At 44.4% G+C, this 19,766-nt stretch overlaps 1 protein-coding gene across 1 annotated transcript in view; it reads left to right on the top strand.

The window, feature by feature from the left end:
* Nucleotides 1-19,766, top strand: part of RYR3 (ryanodine receptor 3) — a 338,847-nt gene that overhangs the window by 282,620 nt on the left and 36,461 nt on the right. The window contains exons 70-81 of the mRNA XM_045543649.1: nt 3,051-3,065; nt 5,758-5,928; nt 6,252-6,311; nt 7,817-7,948; nt 8,414-8,526; nt 11,327-11,423; nt 13,002-13,108; nt 13,509-13,560; nt 14,545-14,601; nt 15,488-15,587; nt 15,741-15,820; nt 17,199-17,275. Of these exons, the coding sequence (XP_045399605.1) occupies nt 3,051-3,065; nt 5,758-5,928; nt 6,252-6,311; nt 7,817-7,948; nt 8,414-8,526; nt 11,327-11,423; nt 13,002-13,108; nt 13,509-13,560; nt 14,545-14,601; nt 15,488-15,587; nt 15,741-15,820; nt 17,199-17,275 (1,061 nt within the window). The remainder of the gene's footprint in view (nt 1-3,050; nt 3,066-5,757; nt 5,929-6,251; nt 6,312-7,816; nt 7,949-8,413; nt 8,527-11,326; nt 11,424-13,001; nt 13,109-13,508; nt 13,561-14,544; nt 14,602-15,487; nt 15,588-15,740; nt 15,821-17,198; nt 17,276-19,766) is intronic.

Below are 19,766 nucleotides of genomic sequence, written 5' to 3'. Positions count from 1 at the left end.
CCACTGGCTCAGGGCTGACCCAGCGAGCATCCACTGGGACTATCAGGGGGTGGCCACAAAGCAACAGAAATGACTCTGATACAAGGATTGCAATCCTGGATGAGCAGAAATGGCAGAGACGCCTCAACCGTCTGGTGACAAATGAATGCTCAGGGTCCTTGGGTTCACATTCAGAAAGAGATGAGGCTACAGAAAATGACATTTCAAAACCCACCTACTAACAAACTAACCTGACATTTTGTTCATTCACATCACTGAATGAGGAAAAGGGGTATTTGTCTTGCCAGAGGTTGGTCACGTTCAGAATCTGGGCCTCTTCCCTGGTGGTAAGGTTAGTCTGTCGGAGCAAACTCTTGCGTTTCCGTTGACATTGTACGCCAGTTCTTCCTGGGCCACGTGAGATAGGTCAAAATTACAATGTAGTGGATGAGAGGACACTCCCTGGGTGTGAAGTAATATTTTCCGTGTTCCTCAGGACAACAAATATTCATATTATCCCTGTTGCCTCAGTTGGGACCCAGCGTGTAGTAGTAAATAAACCGGCAACTGAGAGGCAGCTAAGTGCTCCCCGGCCCAGCTGTTAACTGTAGCTGCCGGCTTGCATCATTCACTTTAGCTCCTTAGGCCCCAGTTTCCCAACCTGTAGAATGGGGTCAAGCTGACTACCTGACTCCTCCCGGCTCTACTAAGATGTTCTGCTTAAAAGTCAGTTTCAATGGTATCTCTAAAATAGAATAATATTTGATAAATGTAGTGCATTATTTCAGACAAAGAGATACCATGCCTCCAACAAACAGCAATTCATGGCCATTTCTGGTATTTTTGGGGGTGTAGAACGGCATATTGAGGGGCCAGGGAAGGGGGTATTCTTACTTTGTGGTTGAATCCCTGTTGCCTTTGCTGCCCCCTCAATTAGACATTCTGTCTACCGCCCGACCTGAATGGTCACGTGTGCTTGCTTTCATCTCCACCCCTGATTGAACTCTGGTGTCGTATAAAGGCAGTTGGCCTCAGTGCGTACGGCAGGCTCTGTGGAGGTGTGTGTGAGTGAATGCTGCATGCCACACACGCTGCACACACCGCACATTACCTGCTGCGAGAGGAAAGGAAGTGGAGAAAATATACAGTGGGCCACCCCGTTCATACCGGATTAATTGAGGATCAGTTCAAAGCTGTTATTTTTCTGGCAGGTAACGCAGATATGTTTTGAAGAGCTCATTGTATATTTTGTTTATGTAACACCAGTTTGCAAATATATGTTAAGCTAAATATAACTAAGCTGAGCAAGTGTTTTTTTGTTTTGTTTTGTTTTTAAACGTGTTTTGTTTTCTGGAAAAATGGCAGCAGCTTCCTCGGAGGGGAATGGTAAGTTAGAACATGTTTAGCCCAAGAAACACCAGTTCCTTTACCAAGGTTCTAAACAATAGAATAAAAAGAGCTGTGATGCAGGAAATATTAGCGTGCCTCATGGTTCAAAGCCACTGCACCGCATAGAATGTGATTTCAGGGGGTTGAAAATGGACAGGAGATATTCTAGACAATATCTTTGAGATTTTCAAGGGTATTCAGAGTTGTATGTATGAGTTTTCTTCTTGCTCCAAGGTCCGCTCTCATTCACTCTCCTCTCTCTCACTCATTCCCTCCTCCCACCTCTTTTCTCTTTTATTTTTATTCCTTTTGGTTTTGCACATCTGCGTTGTGCTGATAGGTGCACTCGCTGGCTCCTCTCTCTCTCTCTCTCTCACACACACACACATACACACACACACAGAAGCACACACTCCCCCTCTCAGTCCTTTTCCCCTTCCCCCATCCTCCCTCCACCCTTCCCCCCTTCTCTCACTGCCGTCCCTCCTTTGTGTGCATGTGTGCTCAGCACACTCTCCCCTTTCTCTTCTCTCTCTCCCCTCTCCCCCCTCTTTCTCTCTCTCTCTTTCTCTCCTTATTCCCAGACTGCCATAAATTCTCCTTTTCCTCTAATATCTAACGTTGGGTTGACTTGTCTTCTCTCCATTTCCCCTCCCAATGGGGATACGAACTTCCCACGGCACACGCTTGCCTTTGTTCAGGGGCCTGATGCAGACTGTCCCTGTGCTATGTCCATGTGGTGTGTCCTCTTCAAGCTCCCTTATCCCTTAAAAGTCTGGGGTTTTTTCCTTAAATTCTATACATAAAATAATCTGTTTGGTTATAAACTGCTGGTGAGACTTGATGATCTAAGTGTAGAGAAATGGAATGATTTTGAAGGTCTAGGAATTGATAAATTTCTATTTAGGAAATAAAAAGTTTCAGCCAACCTTTTTAAAAAAGCATTTCCAGCATTAGGGAATTGCAATGAGTTAACTAATCTTAGCAATATGTGAAGAAAAGAATAAAATTAGCACGTAGGAGCATTTGACCGAGGGTATGTTTAAAGGTTGCAGCACAGGAAGGGAAATGCCCCATACTTTGGGTTGTGGGTGATCCTGAGTCTCACCTTGGATATTTCTAGAGTACTTCTTTTTTTTAAGCAAACCTTCTTTTAGTAGAAGCAGAAGCATTGCCCCTTATCTCAGTTCTCCCCTCTCTTTTTGTAGCCACAAAGTTACTGGGGTTAACAATGTGGTGGGTAGAAGAAATAAATAAAATGGAAGTCTTTGGTTACATGGCAGATTGTCTGTGGCCCACCCAGGTGAAAGGAGGGAGGTGGAAGGGGCAAAGACTTCAGGTCTAGAGAGTTCATGTGGGTGGCCGGATCTGAAGCCCACCCTGGGTCGGGTCTGAGTGCTGCACACTCCAGAAGGCTGGTCTCTGGGTTGAGCCTTCCCCCTGGCAGTGGACTGCTTGGGCTTGGATGTAAGTCCTTTGACCAAATTAACCTCCATCCTAAACTCCCACTCGCTCTTCATGCCATGCTCGACTGGCCTCCAACGCAGTTGAGTTTCTGTTGTGCTGGCTGAGAAACTGGGGCTAAGAAGCTATGACTAACATGTTGTACCTTATGCCTTGGACCCCTGCTTTTATACTGACTGACTCTTCTCCTTGTTTCTTTTCTTTTGTCTTTCACACAGGCCATGCAAGTAAAGGTACAGGTCAAATGCATGACGTGTCTTTTCTGTCCTAGTAGTAGAGGTGCCAGGCTCTGGCCCCCTCTGCACAGTGATCACCATGGGGGTGGTACAGAATGGATTTGCCCACCTGGAGGTCCCCCAGGCCTGCTCCAGGGAAGACAACTGCCTGTCAAAGAGTGAATGTAGGCCTACCCACCCTTGGATGGGGAAGCCGGGGAAGCCAGCCAAGCCTCGCCCTAACCGAGGTCTCCTTGCTATCTCTGCTCCCTTCCCCAGCTGCCCTCTCGGCAGCCACCACACTGACAGACATAGGGATGACTGCCCGGGTTGAGAACCCGAGGGACTCACTCCCTACAGTGCCACCCGGGGTCAGAGTCATATTTGCTGTTAGTGGTCTCAGCGCTTTCACACTGTACTTGTTCTGCCTGTTGGCCAAGTCTCCTGTGATTCAAAGACAGTCTTTCAAGGACTAAACTCAAGGTTTTGAAGTCAGCAGATAACCAGGAGTTTTTGCATAAAATGTGCATATGGTGGAATAAACCCTGGGACAATTTTCCAGTTATCCCTACAGGTTATTACATAGAAATTTTTCTCTTTTTGTTCATTAATGTGTATCTGCTGCCTTTGTCCAAGCCCTCTACCCTAAGGTATGTGGTGGAGAAAGGGAGATACACAGGAACCAGGTCACATGCAAGCTCCTAGTGAGAGAAGGAAAATGGAGCCTGGGCAGGGTTGGCTCAGGTGCTTATCTGCTGTGTGACCTTGGAAAAATTACTTAACCTCCCGGAGCATCCTGTTCTCATTTACAAAACTGACTCATTAATATTCCAGGGTTGTTGGCAGGATTATAAATATTTTGTAGAAGTAGCAGGCACATGGGAGTCACATCCTATACGTGGCATTTATGATTAGAACCACATGAGATCGGCCAAATCAAATAGAGAGTGAGCAAGAAATAATTCAAATTGTGTAGTCAAGTCCACATAGTTATGTTTTTGAGCATATTTACTTGATTGTATACTCTGTTACTATTTACATTCTAGTGTCATGTATACATGATACCATATAGTTTATATAAACTTAACCAGGTTCTATCTTTTATGGATGATTGGAAACATTTTTAGGAGTAATTTAGACTATAAATAAGTTTTGCTCTAAGACACCACCTTTGGAATTCTACATCTGATGGTAGAATATGTAAGGGACCTAGCGGCACTCAGTAAATGGCAGAACTGCCAGCCTCTGTGTGAACCAGCTTTCACTTTCTGCTATGTTCTAGAACACGAGAGGCCTCCTTCTCTTAGCCTCGTTCCTTTCCCCTTTTATATATCTTACTGTCCCTCCCCTGCTGTCCTGGGGACTGACTGGTGTTTTGGAGCACTGGACACAAGGCACCCCTGCAACCAGAAAAATCATCTGGCAGTGTTTGGCCAGACTGGGTTTTTCTGGCCAGGAGCTTTGCTGCGGTTTCTGTGATAGAACCACATGAAGGTACAGCAGCCACAGTGTGGTGAAAGAATTCACATCCTTTTCAAGAGTGTCCATTAATAATTGTGAACCTCTTTCAGGTTTTAGAAAGTAATTTAAAGAGAATAGTCCCAAGGCCATGTTGATTGTCCTCCTTTCCTCTTCAGAAAGCCCATCTCTCATAAAATGAATTCAGCCTCAGCCCGAGAGGTCCAGATCTTACGTGCCACTTGCAGGGGAGGCATCCAGCCTTCCCCTGCTCCCAGAGCCCCTGTCTGTGTGTCATTGCAAACCACAGTGCTGCCACCTCCTGCTGCAAACACTCCACAGCACCTCACAAAACAAAGCATGCCTCTCCCTCAGAGTATTTGTCTTGCTTCCGGCCACCCAGCCCTCCCCACTTCTAGCCAATGCCCGCCCAGCTAAGGCACAGTCCAGCAAGCAGGGCCCCACGTGGTTGACTTTGCGCCTTTGCAGTTGGCATGGTGAAACTCCAGTCACTGCAGTGCCTGGTTTCCTTGAACCCACCTGGGCCCACCATGTGCTGGGGGTCCCCAGTGGGGTTCCTGGGGCTGCCATAGCACCGTGGCCTGGTGCCTTGGATTCCTCACTCAATGAACCCTTTCTGGAAAGGATGAGAAGGTGTGAGCCAAAGATAAGTGCAAACTCCCATTTCTTTCACATCATCAGTTTTTCTCCTAACTTTCACCCAGCCAGGTCCGAAAGCAGTAGGGTTGTCCTATTCCTGTGGGAATTCGCACAGCCTTGTGGTAGGGAGGTGCTCCAAAACACCAGCTTCAGCCTTGGTTTGAAACATAGAGCAATTTCTCTGTGGTGGATGCTCTTACACGTTTTTCCTGATTCCCCAGCATCAGGAATCTCAGTTCTTTTCTGGGGTCATTTTGCCAGTTATTACATCATTCTTTTTGCAAAACACCAGCTTATTTGTTCCTTTGGTCCAGAAGTGAGTGAGCGAAGACCGTAGGTGTCTGTGATGTGTGTTTAGTCACGTGGTTCTGTGTGCATGCACAGAAGGAGGAGGCTCAGGCTTAGAGCTGGTCTTTTATGGCCACCTGGTTTGAGTTTGTTTAACATGCTCTCTTTTTACTGTCCTTTGACATGTAGTAAGGCCCAACCTGTACTGACAGGGCCATAAGGAGGCAGGCGGCCTCTGAGACGAGGCAGTTCCTTTCAGAGAGTCACTGAGCCCCCTTCTGTTTATTTCAACATCATCTCCTAGTCTGGAGGACAGGACCAGGAACGGAAGAAGACAAAGCGGAGGGGAGACTTGTATTCCATCCAGACCTCCCTCATCGTGGCTGCTCTCAAGAAAATGCTGCCCATTGGCTTGAATATGTGCACCCCAGGCGATCAGGAGCTGATCTCCCTGGCGAAATCACGCTACGGCTACGTAAGCTGCCCGTCCGACTGTGCTGGGCGTGGAAGCGGGTGGTGGCGGTAGGCGCTCAGCCCCTGAGGGTTAGTTCCCTGTCCCAGGGAGCAGGGGTCGGGGGCAGATGAACAGAAACCAAGGTGTACAAAGGCCACTGCCCTCATTTTTAAAGCTGGTTTTGGAGTCAATGTGTACACTTTACAAACCTCTGTAGTATTTTTTCTTTTGTTCTTTTAATAAACATCTCCGCAAAACTGTGTTAATCATTCATACAGCCCCATACCCCACTTGACAGTTCCATGGTGATCTCTAGGAGTAAAATGTGACATCTCTTTCCACAGAGGGACACAGATGAAGAGGTCAAGGAACATCTGCGGAATAACTTGCACTTGCAGGAAAAGGTGATGCCTCAGGAAGACAACGGGAACTCACACAGGCTGTGCTCTGGCTGCAGGGTCCCATCCTCTCACGTGGTTTACTTGTGTTTTTTAAATGTGTTGTAAGAACAGTTTTGGAGCATTCATATTTAATTGGTAGGACTAGCTTTAATTTTTTTTTAACTTTAAGAAAAAAATTTTTTATTGATACATAAACAGCCCTTAATTTTTGTTCTTTCCTTTGCTATTACAAAGAGGATGCAAAGAGGCATCCGATAAAGCATGTCTTCCCACTTCCCACTATGCGGATGCCAAGCCATAGCAGGGGGTATTTGGATTAGGTGTCAGAGTTTACTGACGGTAAATCTTGTTAAACAGAGAAATGGACGCCTGGGGGAAGTTTTAGCACCTCCTTCTCTAAAGAGATTTTTGAAACAAAATAATTTTGTGTCCTAGTTGGTATAATAAAAAAAAAAATAGATAATTTTGACTTTAAAGGTGATCTGAGATGTTTCCAGGCCTGTGAATCTGAACAACTCTTTCCTCAGATACATTATGCCCTAAGGTGAACACAAAAACCTCTCCTTTCCACCCCAAACACATAGGAAAGGTGGATAAAATACACTAGAAAAAAAGGCAATAAAAAGAAATCTCAAGTGCCAGAAGAAAGAAAACACTCTAAATCATGGTAATGAAGAGAAGCTAGGCTGTTGGGAGAACTCAGTTCTCCAGGCCAAATGGGTATCTTGGGGGCTGGGGTTTTTAATTATCTTAAAGAAAGAGGAGCATGGAATCTAATTACCCATGGTGTGCATCAATACAGAGTGAGAAACTTACCTAAAATTAGCCTTGAACCAGGGAAATGCATGAATATTTTGCAGAAACAACCATTGAGCCACTTGGAGAGTCTCTACCTCCTAAAATATGGGCTGGAATGGCAATAAATAAAGCTCTGGCTGAAGACAAGCTCATATTTTAAAAAAATTTACAAAGCAGGTAAGGAAATCTACCACCATTAGAGGGTCAGCATATGAATCAAAGAGAAGAATTCAAGCATGAGGAGCTGTAGAAAGGGATTTAAACATAAGCATAATTAAAACAGTTAAAGGAAGCAATAGAATTCGTGGACATTATTTGTTAAAAAGGAGGATGTGTTTTAAAAAAGACATCATAGTGATTATAAAAATTTAAAGTAGTTATTAAAATTAAAAACTAATAAATAGATTAAAAAGTAGGCTAGACACAACTGAAAAGAGAATTTATAAATTAGAAGTTTGCTTTAAAGAAATTATCCAAAATGCAGCACAGAGAGAGAAAGGGATGGAAAATGTTACAGAATGAACACGGAAGCCAGGGTGAGAAGTTCCTACATAACATCTACAGTGTTCCAGAAAATGATAATAGAGAAAATGAGAGAAGCAATAACAGAAAAGAGTCTTGATTACTGTGGAACCATGGTAGGAGTAAAAGGCTTTTTCAGTATGAAGTAGAGGAAATTGCTCATCTCATGGGTTTGCTTCACTTTCCAGTCTGATGACCCAGCTGTAAAATGGCAACTGAATCTCTACAAGGATGTTCTGAAGAGTGAAGAACCTTCTAATCCAGAAAAGACAGTAGAGCGTGTGCAGAGAATTTCAGCAGCTGTCTTCCACCTGGAGCAGGTAAGGAGCATCTGCTCTGAGGAGGGAGGAAGCCAGACCACCCTGGAGAAGACAAATCTCCTCTCCACACGTAGCTCTTAGCTTCAAGGGCCCTTATATGTAAGACTGAGAAAACAAGAAACAAGGATAATCCCAGGTCACCCCCAAGTATCATCTTGGTGCCTTGTGATACCCCTCAATTCCTTCCCCTTCCAGTGTTGTCCAACTCTTGACATTAGCTCAAACGACCCATTTAAGTCCCTTAGCATTTGTAAAGCTGCTATTAGGCAATAAATGGCTAAAAGCAGTTGGGAGAAGGAAGAAAACCTAAGACCTTCACAAACTGAATCAGCTATCACTGGGTACATTTTGCTCACTACGGCTGAGAAGCCAAAATTCTTCCAAGAACTCTGGGCTACAGATGACTGTCTTCGGCCACCAGAAGATCAGCCATAATGTGTACCTACCCATGTGAATTCTTCTCAGGTGGAGCAGCCTTTGAGGTCCAAGAAGGCTGTCTGGCACAAACTGTTGTCAAAGCAGCGGAAACGGGCAGTGGTGGCCTGTTTCAGGATGGCCCCTCTCTACAACCTGCCCAGGTAAGTATTCTGTCATTTTTTTCTGGCACTTGAGCCAGTGATGAGAATTGAGGTATCCTTCCAGAGCTGTGCTCTCTTCTGGCCCTTACACTCTTGATCTAAGGAACAGAAATTGGCGTCCTTGTCCTATGGAGCTGCAGCAGTCTACGTAGTATAAGGGTCTGCTAAGGCCATCAAGGTAAGCATAAAATCTGAAACCAGGTGAGACTCCCTAGCAGCCATGCCTGTTCAGCTCACCATTTTGCACTGTTAAGTCAGCCAAGTAAACTTATGGAGACCCTCTACTTTTGCTCAGGTGGAATTCTCTGTGAGGATGTAAAGGCTTCTGGAAAAAGGGAGTGTTTTTTAAAACACTTTACCCCAAATTCCATCAGCAGGTCAAACAGTATTTCTCCTCTCAGGCACGGGTGACAGAAGAATTACCATTTCCTCAGCAGGAACAGAAATGTAACCTGGGAATCTTTCAGCGTGCATGTTTGCTGTCAAGATGCAGAAAGACTAGAGATGTCCCAGGAGACCTGTCAGGGGCATGATGCCTTTAACTGAGTGTTTCAGCTTATACTTTGAAGTAAAAGATATGCGAGGGCTTTTCTGAAAAGTTTGTGACGCATCTTGTGTCAACACAGGGGAGGGTGTCAGTGCCAGACTGAGCCAGCGATGACCACTGAGACTGACTGAGTGTTTTTGGTGACTTGGCAACATTCCCATCCTCAGATTGATCTCAGAGCTGCTATGGTTGAGCCTATGATCAATAAACAAGGCTGGTGATTGGATATTAGCCTCTGCTTCATCAACTTTCAAATCAATAGGAACATTCTCACCTGCTCAGGAAAAGAAAACTGACTTGGACAAGTGTACTCTGAATCTCGTGTAAAAAAATGCGTTTCTTTGGAATATCAGATAAAGACCATTCCTGTACTTGACATTTTGCTTTCATCAAATTGTGGATCTTGGCCATCATTTGTCCAGAGTATCCTGTGACCTCGTCCTGAGCCCACTGGCCACCTGGGCCTTCCTACTTAGTGTCTTTGAAGATGGTTGAGAATCGGCCTCTGAAACACACACCTGCTCCAACGGGTCTCTTGAGAAAACAGATTACTGTCTTTGAAAGGGAATGAAGCACCACTAAATCAAGTAGAATTCATGAATAAAAAGCTGAAAAATTAAGCAGTGATAGGCATGAAGGCTGCTACAGTTCTGACAGAAAAGTGAAATTCAGAGCCCAGTAGAAAAATTAAAAGAGCACAGGATTTTTGTTAGTTTTCTGGAAGTGGTGAAACATCAGAAAGTGTTTGCTTCCCTCTCTGGTTGTGATTTCTACCTGCTGCGGTGCTAACTTGGCCTCCAGAAGAGCTCAGCTCTAAGCACGTGTCTCCAGGGCCAGGACAGCTAGGCAGAAACTATGTCTCCCAAAAACAAGCATTTTTCCTAAATCCACTGAAAATGTTGGTACCATCCTTACAAATTTAGGCTGCTCCTTCAGCAGTTCTACCTCTGTATGGGTAAGAGTAAGTCCAGGGATTCACCATGTCCTTGATGGAACATGGCGACCCGAGCCCAGTTGTTCCAGAGCAGTTGTCCTGGGTGTTCTCTCTTCATGGACGATTGTAAGTAGATTTCATAGCAACTCACTAAGAAGCTGATGATGGAGACAGCCCCTCTTCTCCACTTTGTGACTCTTCCAAACTAAAGGGCTAATGGGATTTATTTTGTTATGTGGAAACTGTTTCTCTGGTGTTAGTTTTTAAAAGAAAACCTGTATGCTTTTCTCCAGACACAAAATTAACAATTTCTTCCTGAGCACCTTTCAACGGGTTTGGCTGGAAAAGGTTAATGAAAAAACTCAATATGACAGGCTTATACCCATTTTAATGGTAATGTAACTTGTGGAGAGACCTGCCCATTCTCTGCACACTCCTCCTTTCTTGACCATGATTTAACGTTACCATAAAAATCACAAATTTGTACAATTTTTAAAAGGAACTCTGATTGGTCAGGTTTTGAAGAAAGATGGCAGGGACAGTCTTCTACCAAAAACCATGACCAGGTCTTAATGACTCTGGTAATGACCTTTGTCTTCCTGTCCTCCCCTGTTCACCGCACTCCTCAGATATAGCAGTGGCCATGCTTAGCTCCTATACGGTGGCTAATATTCCTAGAAGGCAATCCTGGCTTATGAGGAGTGGTTCATGCCAGTTATTCAGTGTTCCCAGATACCAGGGACATAGCTAGAATCCACCAGGCATACAGAGAACATGCTAATGACATTACATGCCCCAGCCTTTCCTTGCTAAGTAAAAGTGGGAGAACCTTGCTGGTGTGGTTACTTGGAGAACAAAATGAAGCCACACTTTGATGTTTCCAGTGTATGTGATACTAAACCACTCACCATCGGCGTTATTTAGTTTAGATTACCCGGGCAGGTGCTCAGCCTAAAGGAGTAACCAAACTGCCATATGAAGCAAACACGTCAGGACTGTCACTTGGCCTAATGACATATTTCTCATTAGAAGAGAAATGGGATGAAGACCCTGTGAGACCAGAGTAGGATGACAGTTACCACCATGTCTTGCACTAACCATTGTTATTCTCAGAAGGTATTCCAATATTCAGGAACCGCCACGGTAGAAGGTTCTGGTTTCTTTGAAATGAATGTATATGGTGTGCTACCGGCCACCCTGACCAATCAGAAGATAAGAATTGTACAAAAGTCTGTCCCGCTTACTAACCATTAACTGCCAAACTAAAAGAACATGTTCCACGGTTCCCCCTTGACCTCACTCTCACCCCTTCCGCTCAGGCACCGCTCTATTAACCTCTTCCTCCATGGCTATCAGAGATTTTGGATAGAAACAGAGGAGTATTCCTTTGAAGAGAAACTAGTTCAGGATTTGGCTGTAAGTACTGATTCAACTGGGAGCAGATACGGGTGTGATTGAATTTGATTTTTGTATTCATGTGTGTGCTTGTAACAGTTAAACGTTCACAAAGAATCAAGTGTATAAATTCGAAAGGAACTAACTGTGTAAATTCTCAGGGGAGGCCCTGCTAATGGTCATAAGAGCCAGAGGATGAATTTTCACTTGGAGGTGCTAATACTATTCTCATCCTCATCATCATCACTGTTAACCACTAATATTTCCGGAGATGCACAGTAGTGTCATGGGGAGTTCATGCTAAGTGAAGTTTTGAGCACCATTGGTTGTAGGAGGCCACCCCAGCGAAAGCCCCACATTCCTAATGAGTAGCTCTGCTCTGGGGAAGATGCATCCGAATACCCTTCCTGCATCTCACATTTCTGTTTGGCCCTTCAGGAGATGTAGCATGCCCCGTCTCTAACAGACCTCATCCTCTAAAACCACTGAAAATGACACACAAGGGGAAAACAGCTTACTGCAGAGGCACCACAGAGCCTCTTCCTGGCTGAGAAATAAAAGAAACCCTCCTCTCCTTTGGCCGGCCCACGGTTCTTTTTCTCCTTCTCACTTCTCCCATTTATCTTTTTTTCTTGTCACTTACTGTCTCCGTTAGTCTTGCCCTGTGTTTCCCATGTTCACTTTTCCATGTCTCTCTATCTTTCCCTGACAGCCTCTGTTTCTTTTCCTCTTTCTCTCTTTTTTCTTTTAAGCGTTTTCCCCTCATTTTTCTTCCATTTGTCTTCATGTCCTTCATTTCTCCTGTCCATGAGAAAGACACTTCCTTGGTTTTCCTAGTTTCTTGCTTAGTGTGAGGTGGACAGTGCGTACCATTCCGGACTCTACTACTTCTGAACCATTCACACAACCTGTGCGGTTCTCACTGGTTTACTGAATATGGTGCCCCCTGCTGGCTCCACTACTGCTAGAAAACTCACTTTCACCTCGGGCATCAGCTTCTAGTTCCCTTTCTGTAAAAGGAGGCAGAGAAAAGATATGATAAGAGAAGTGCAAGGTAGCAGCTCCAGGATGGCAGCTCTCGGGAGCAACCAGAATTTTAGAATCAAGAGTGAGATTCAAAGGGAGAAGAAATGTTTTACTGGGTTGAATCTAGAATAGTATAAGAGCCAATAATTCTTGCCCCACCGCCATCTCCAGCCCAGCTCTCCAAGAGAAATGCCAGATGTTGGCCCGAGAGACCCAGTCTCTCGGGTGACTCTGCAGGGTTCCCTCCTGAACGCGGGTGCCCAGGGCTTGCATGAGCGTTCTGCTGATTGAGATCTGTATCTCTTCCCCATGGTCAGCCTTTTGCTTCTTCTTTTGTTTTAACCTAAAATTGGAATGTTTATTTGATTGGCTGGAAAAAATATATATGTATATCCCAAACCTTGCTTCCTTAGGGCTTCTATCCTGAAATAAATATGTGACATTGTGGTTTCTTTTTGTGCTTTTAGTCTGATGCACTCTGTGCCTTGCGCTTTGCCTTCTCTTCGTTCGCATGCAGCTGCGTGGCATGTGATGAAATTCATGCCTAAAACCTGTCCGTGTTGGTTTGTATAGAAATCTCCCAAGGTGGAAGAGGAGGAAGAGGAAGAGACAGAAAAGCAACCTGACCCACTTCATCAGATCATCCTCCATTTCAGCCGCAATGCGCTCACAGAGAGGAGGTCAGCATCACCAGGCCACCGCGACACCAGGGATGGCTGTGTCCTCCCAAACCTTCCCCTTGCTGACGGCAGAGGGTGGAAAAGGGAAGCAAGACTGAACCAGCCCTCCTTGCTGCCCTATTGTTGGTCATCAAGAGACGTCTAGGGAAACTACATCTGCCCCAGCCCTCTCACCGTAATACCAGACACCGAGCTGAAGATTAGACAGCCTGAAACTGTAACCTTTGTCCCTGAATTCCATGTCAAGCCAATGCTGATTCAGATTTTCAGAGTGGTTTCTAAGAATCAGAGAGCGGGAGGGGATTTCTTAATTAATTTACTCGTACATATAATTTGATATTTAGTCTTTTCTGTGAGGTCTAAAGAGTAGCCTGCTAAATATGTCCTCCATTCTTTCCAGCAAATTGGAAGATGACCCTTTGTACACCTCCTATTGCAGCATGATGGCCAAGGTACACCTGGGTTTTCTGCCATTGGCTCTGGTCGGTCTGTCTGTCTGTCTGTCTTCCCTTAGACCTCTTCAGGTACATGGAAACTGTCATGTAGGACAGCAGGCCTGGAACTTGGTCATGACATCAGTTCCAGGCTTTGCACAATTCATGTGCCATAAGGATGACATTAGTAAACTACCCACTATCCTCCTAAGGAAACCTTGAGGCTTTGCAGAAACAGTGGGTGCTGGTGTCTAGGTTCCCATGACAGTTCTAAAGCCGCTACCCGGGGCTTAGGCATGCAGAGGTCCCTTGTGTTTCCAGTCAATGTTCAGAAGATGACAAACAATTCAAACACATCTGCAGGTAAAGGAAACAGGGTTATAAACTAGAGGGAGCTCCTGGTGTTCTTGAAGAGGCAGTGACCAGAGATGTCCTATGTCACCTAAAAAGATGTCACCTAGAAAGATGGTGACATCTGGAATACTGAGTGGATAAGGGAACTGCTCCTCAAATGGGAAGCTTTCATGTCAGGCAGAAATGTTGGGGTATGGGAGCACTTGTTCTTTTAACTGCATGACAAGGCCACAGTGGGAAGGGGCACTGTAGGATTCACTTCCCAGATGTCCCCAATCTTGTTGCCGTACTCCCAGGGCTGTCCCTAGAATGTGGCAGCTCCCTGCATTCCTGTCTCCCATTGACACCAGAACTTTACTAAGGTAGAAGAGTTCAGGTCTATGGTTAAGCCAGACAGATCCACACTGATGATGTGATCTCAGCGTTCTCATTTCTGAACCCCTTGGTAACTGCAAAGATGGCATTTAGGATAGAATATTCCCCTGCTGTGGTCAAAACGTTCCCGACTTTACACAGCACTGAGGTCCTGAGGTGCCTGTGAATTATGTCCCATCCCCTGCCCTTGCAGACTAGAACAGAATTGTGTGTATTAGACTCACCTTTAATTTGGTTGTCTGTGTCCTCCTTTTTCTGCTCCATGGAATCCAGAGTTGTCAAAGTGGTGAGGATGAAGAAGAAGAGGAAGACAAGGAAAAAACTTTTGAAGTAAGTTTTGGTGAAGGTTAAAAATGGGGCCACCCTCCAAGGCCAATAGGCCGGGCCTTCAGAGGTGGGCACTGACGTTAGCATGCGGTGCTCACCCCCCGGGAGAGCCTGAGTTGGCAAATCTGCCCTGATAAAGCGCACGTTAGCTCTGGTTCTGTCTGTCCGCCCAACCACAGGTAGCAGGCAGTGTGCCAGTCGGCAGCCACCTCACTAGGTTTGTTCTTGCGGGAAATTCTACTCCATTACTGTAGCAACAGGGCTGCACAAGGACAAATCCAAACATCCAAAATGAAAAATCAGAGCAACGGAGACACTGGAATGGTTTTTACACTACTATTCTATAAATGCACATTTCTTGTCATTTTTATTTTGAGGCAGTGCAGGACCCTGAGGGTCCCCAGATTAAACTATATTAGGTTACTTGTGCTCTTTTATAAACAAAGGACACAGCAGGACACAGCAGAAGTCAATGAATATAATTACAGTCTGGAGAGGTTTGACATGCCAGTAACACATGTCTGGCAAAAAGTGGTCTGAGCGTTCCAGATAAGCAGGCATTGCCTGCATTCAGACAGGTACTCAAGTTGACCCCGTAGCGGGTTTCCCTGTGGGACAGAACACTGAAAACGAACACATTTTCATGTTCGGTTGCATCCTATAATTATAGTATCCAAAAGGAATGGGCTGTTTCATGGGCTGACGGTTTTGGAAAGTTGAATAGTGTCGGAAGTAAATTTCAGGGGTCTGCTCTGTTCAAAACGATGTGTGTTGCATGTGTGACTTGTGTTCCTTAGGCAACTAAAAGTCCCCTCTCTCACCTCACCATGGTGAGCTCCCTGGTAGGGGATGGGGAATACATCTTTTCCTGTGATTTTTTTTTTTCCAGGAAAAAGAGATGGAGAAACAGAAAACCCTCTATCAGCAAGCTCGGCTGCATGAGCGTGGCACTGCCGAGATGGTCCTTCAGATGATAAGCGCCAGCAAAGGTGAGGTGCCCAGTCTCTGGGTGAGTCCCTGGAACTTGCACAGAGATACCATGCTGTGACACAGAGGCGTGATTACAGAGCCCTGATGAAGCCCAGTAGGTGCGATTTGCCATCTGTCTCCTTGGTGAGTGAATCGAATCTTCACCCTGGCAGGTGAGATGAGCCCCATGGTGGTTGAGACTCTGAAGCTGGGGATCGCCATTCTGAATGGAGGCAACACTGGTGTGCAGCAGGTAACGTGTGGGTCCCTGGGGTATTCCTATTTGACAGCTGTCACACTTCAGGAAAGAGGCATTGGCTGCTACATAGGGGAGCCACCCAAAATCACTTAGCTGAGTTTGCCCTTAGTGGCCAATTATTAAAAGAGTAGCTGGAGACACTGATAAAACCAGGGATGAAAGTCTACAGGCAAATATATACTTAATAAAGAGGTTTTACCCAAGATCAAAGACAAAAACATTTCGTTTTTTCATCAGTAGATGATTTTCTACAGATATACCCTAGAAGAAGTTTCCTAAGCCTTACGTTTTTCTTTTAGCTCTTTCACTTATTAGCTGCCTTACTATGATCCAGGAGCCTCATCAGTTAACTGAGATTGGTAATCCCACACACCTGTTCTTCATTCATTCATTCATTCATTTGTTCATTCACTAATTGAACAACTGTTTACTGATTGCTGACCACACCAGGCGCTGCTGTAAGGGTTGAGGGCATAGCCTTGCACGAAAACCTCTGCCGACGTGCGGCTTACATTCTAGTGAGCATTAAGTGAGACGACACGCAGCAGCACAGAGCTGAGGGCCTGGCACACGGTATTCATTCGACAGTCTGAATCCGAGCTGGCTGCAAAAGGCAGGGATGCACCGTTATCTCCTGGGCACTCCTGGCTCTGGCTAAAAGCATCTGTGTGCGTGAAAAAGTGGAATTTCCCACAGGCCTTCTGCATTCATGAGGGTTATATCCCAAGGCCTTTGAGAGTCTCCAAATTCATAACTATCATTATTACATATGATTTTTCCCAGCCTTTCATTCATCTCAAACAAACTTCTCATTAAGAACTATCATTTTTAGGTCACCCCTCATTTTCCCCTCTCTTCCACCACTAGCTGTCAATTGGCTTTCTTGCAGAGCCTTTGATTTATTTATTTTTTAACAAACCAAAATTTTTATGATGTCAGACATGATTCCTGTCCTCCCAGGAACAGAGAACAAAGGAAACAAAGTCTCATTGTGGAAGAAACACTGAGTTTTCAACTAGGTTCCTTATTGCCTAAACTCCTTGTAGTCCTGTTTGCCAAACTCATAGAGCTATTCAGATTATATCTCAGTAAAATCAAACACTACTACATCACAGTCCTCGTGCTTGTTCCCAAATAGGAGAGACTTCAGACAGTAAATCCATGAATGTTAACTCTGCCCTAGCAGGAACACCAGTGGACCTTTATAAAATAAACATGGTCCACCCCAAGCGACTCTGATTCCCCAGTAGAGGGTCTGACTCCGTGTGCCTGTGTGGCTGGGGATTTGCCGCTTCTCCATCAGGATTAGGAGGGTCAGCATTTGTGTCATAGTTTTCATTGCTTTTCCCTTTATAATGTGTCTCCCCCGCAGAAAATGCTGGATTACCTCAAGGAGAAAAAGGATGCTGGATTCTTTCAAAGCCTTTCTGGTCTTATGCAGTCTTGCAGGTAAATAGGAGAAAACCACATAGCATTTTTAAAACTCTTCCCTATGCAAGGAAAGCGGGGTGGGGTAGGAGGAGCACAAAATAAACTGTCCTACCATGGAATTACTGACAGAGGATTCACCTGCTTTAGAAAGCTAAGAGAGGGAGTATTGCTGCTCCAGCCTTCAGGTTTGCATTCAAATAGCATTCAGAGGGAAAAGTGTCATCTCCATTAGCCACAAACACACGTCCCCACTATTGCTGGTGTTGTTTCCAGTCACCCTTCCTTATCTCCTTTTTTATGTTGTTTTCCTAGGAGGCTCAGGGTGTACATTTGAGTGGCTCCTCAAATATATATGCCCATAAAAGTCAGACCAGAAAAGAAAGGAAAAACGGGGGAATACCTCACTATGACTCAGGGTTATGTTTTAACTAGACCCATTCAGTACTTTGTTAATTTTTATCCTTAACAATTCTTTGAATTTGAATGGGTGTTTGGGGTGGGGGTTACATATTTTGACACATCCTTTTTGACAGAGGTACATCCTGGCATGGGAACATTTTGATATAGCCTAAAAACCAAGCTTTAAACTTTCAGTTTATATTACCAGGCTGTGTAAGCTGCCCCTCATGGCAGAACCCTCTGACAAATAAACAATATATAACCAAGAGTCGTAAGGTCACCATACTTGTTCATTTCAGAAATGAGCCAGTAGTCTCATTCTAAGAAAAGAGTTGGCTTATTCTCTAAGATTTGTGTGTATTTTAAATAGTCTGCAACTCATTCTAAGAGAAATCAAAATTTTAATTAGCTTATTTGCTTCCAATTAATAGGCTTTAAAATGGAATATTATGTTTTTCATTTGAAAATTTAGAAGGACATCTTTTCTTTTGGTAGACTTCGTAATTTTGCTAACCTTATTTGATTGGGTAAATGTTGGGGGCAGAAGGGACCATATTTGAGCTGCAATACGGTCTCTTCTTGTCAGCTCTATAAATTTTTTTCCACCTACAGTCTATTCGTTTATTATCTCTCCCAGAAAAAGAAAATGCAATATTGCCGGACCTCAATCACTGAGGGTAAAATAGTACATGTGAACTCAGAGATGGCAAAAATCAAGGCAGTTCAGTTCCATGTTGCTGAAGTTATCCACTAAATTTCTGAGTTCTCTCAGTATTCTGTAATACTTAAGACTGATAAACTCATTTATAATGATGACTTGGAGAGACAGGTGATTTGCACTTAGATGCCAACTGAGTTCTAACAGAAGTTTTAAGATATCTTAATGGTTTTTGATGATTATAAAAATAATACATATTTGTAAAATATTTAAGCAGTAGAAAGATTAAAATATTCAAAACAGGTGTTTAGGGATGGAGCAAGGATCAGAAATGTGTATTGCATAGACTCATAATCAAACTTCTGCTTCAAAGCAACTGTGTCCAAATGTCCTTTTCTGTGTTATCCTCCCCTGATAGCAAAACTGAAGTAGAGGATAGTTTTGTGTTGTTGAGTGGGGCCTTTTTCCAGCAGAATCTGGGAAAACAACACCAAAGATAGCAATAGAGATTTCACTGTTTTCTGTTTAAAATTTACCTAAATTGCAGAATGTATGTGACTCCCTAAAAAGAGAGAAGGGATGCTGAATTCTTCCCCAATGTCTCTCCAGTCTGACAGTCATTTTCTTTGCCCGAGGTACCAGGAAGGCTGGGCTTTGCAGATTTCTAATGGACTTGGCCATGGCTTCCCTCAGAAGAATATGGCTATTCTTTTGAGACCTGTGTTCTGTATTCTATGAAATCTTTCTAATTGGGGAAAGAGTTAGACTCTGTTAGTAAAATAGAATGAGCCCTACTTAGAAATAACACAATCATGCAGTGTTCTCATTGTCAGGCTTTGTGGTTGTGCTAGGGCTTCCTGGCTAAGTAAAATTCAGTAGGGGCTGTAAATGGGAAGATTGGGGGAAGTAGGGACAAAAATGAGACCAACTTGTCACAAGTTCAGAAACACCAAGGGACACCATTGCCTGTAGAAAAGCTTAATCTCGGCTGCTGTTGGCTCCCGAACAATGCAGGAATCGTCAAAGAGTATGGCCCTTCCAAATCTGGAAGTCTCTGGCTCCCCCATCAGTACTTATCCTGAGCACTGGAAACCACAATTCCACGTGACTCTCTGAGGAAGTAGGTAAAGGTGGGAGGCAAATATTAGTTAGGGCAGTTTAAGATAAGCTTTTCCTTGAAAAATCTTAGAAACAGATCATTCCTTCTTTATTGGGGGAGCTTTTCTAAATCTTCATCTGTAAGAAAGGACTCAAACTGGATGAACAATGATAGTCACCACAAGTGTTGATGATCCCTCTCGTATGTGACGAGGTCTGTGAGCTGTCGGCCTTCTTAGACAACACAGCTTGGCACAAAGCCAAGGAACCAGAGCCTTTCAGCCACGCTGTAATGTGTTAGCACGTTTATGATAATACAGGGACGGGATATTCTTCGTCAATAGATACATTGAC

Source organism: Lemur catta, chromosome 1 (assembly GCF_020740605.2).
Source record: "Lemur catta isolate mLemCat1 chromosome 1, mLemCat1.pri, whole genome shotgun sequence".
NCBI classification, from domain to species: Eukaryota; Metazoa; Chordata; class Mammalia; order Primates; family Lemuridae; genus Lemur; species Lemur catta.
This window is presented reverse-complemented; position numbering and strand designations above follow the sequence as displayed.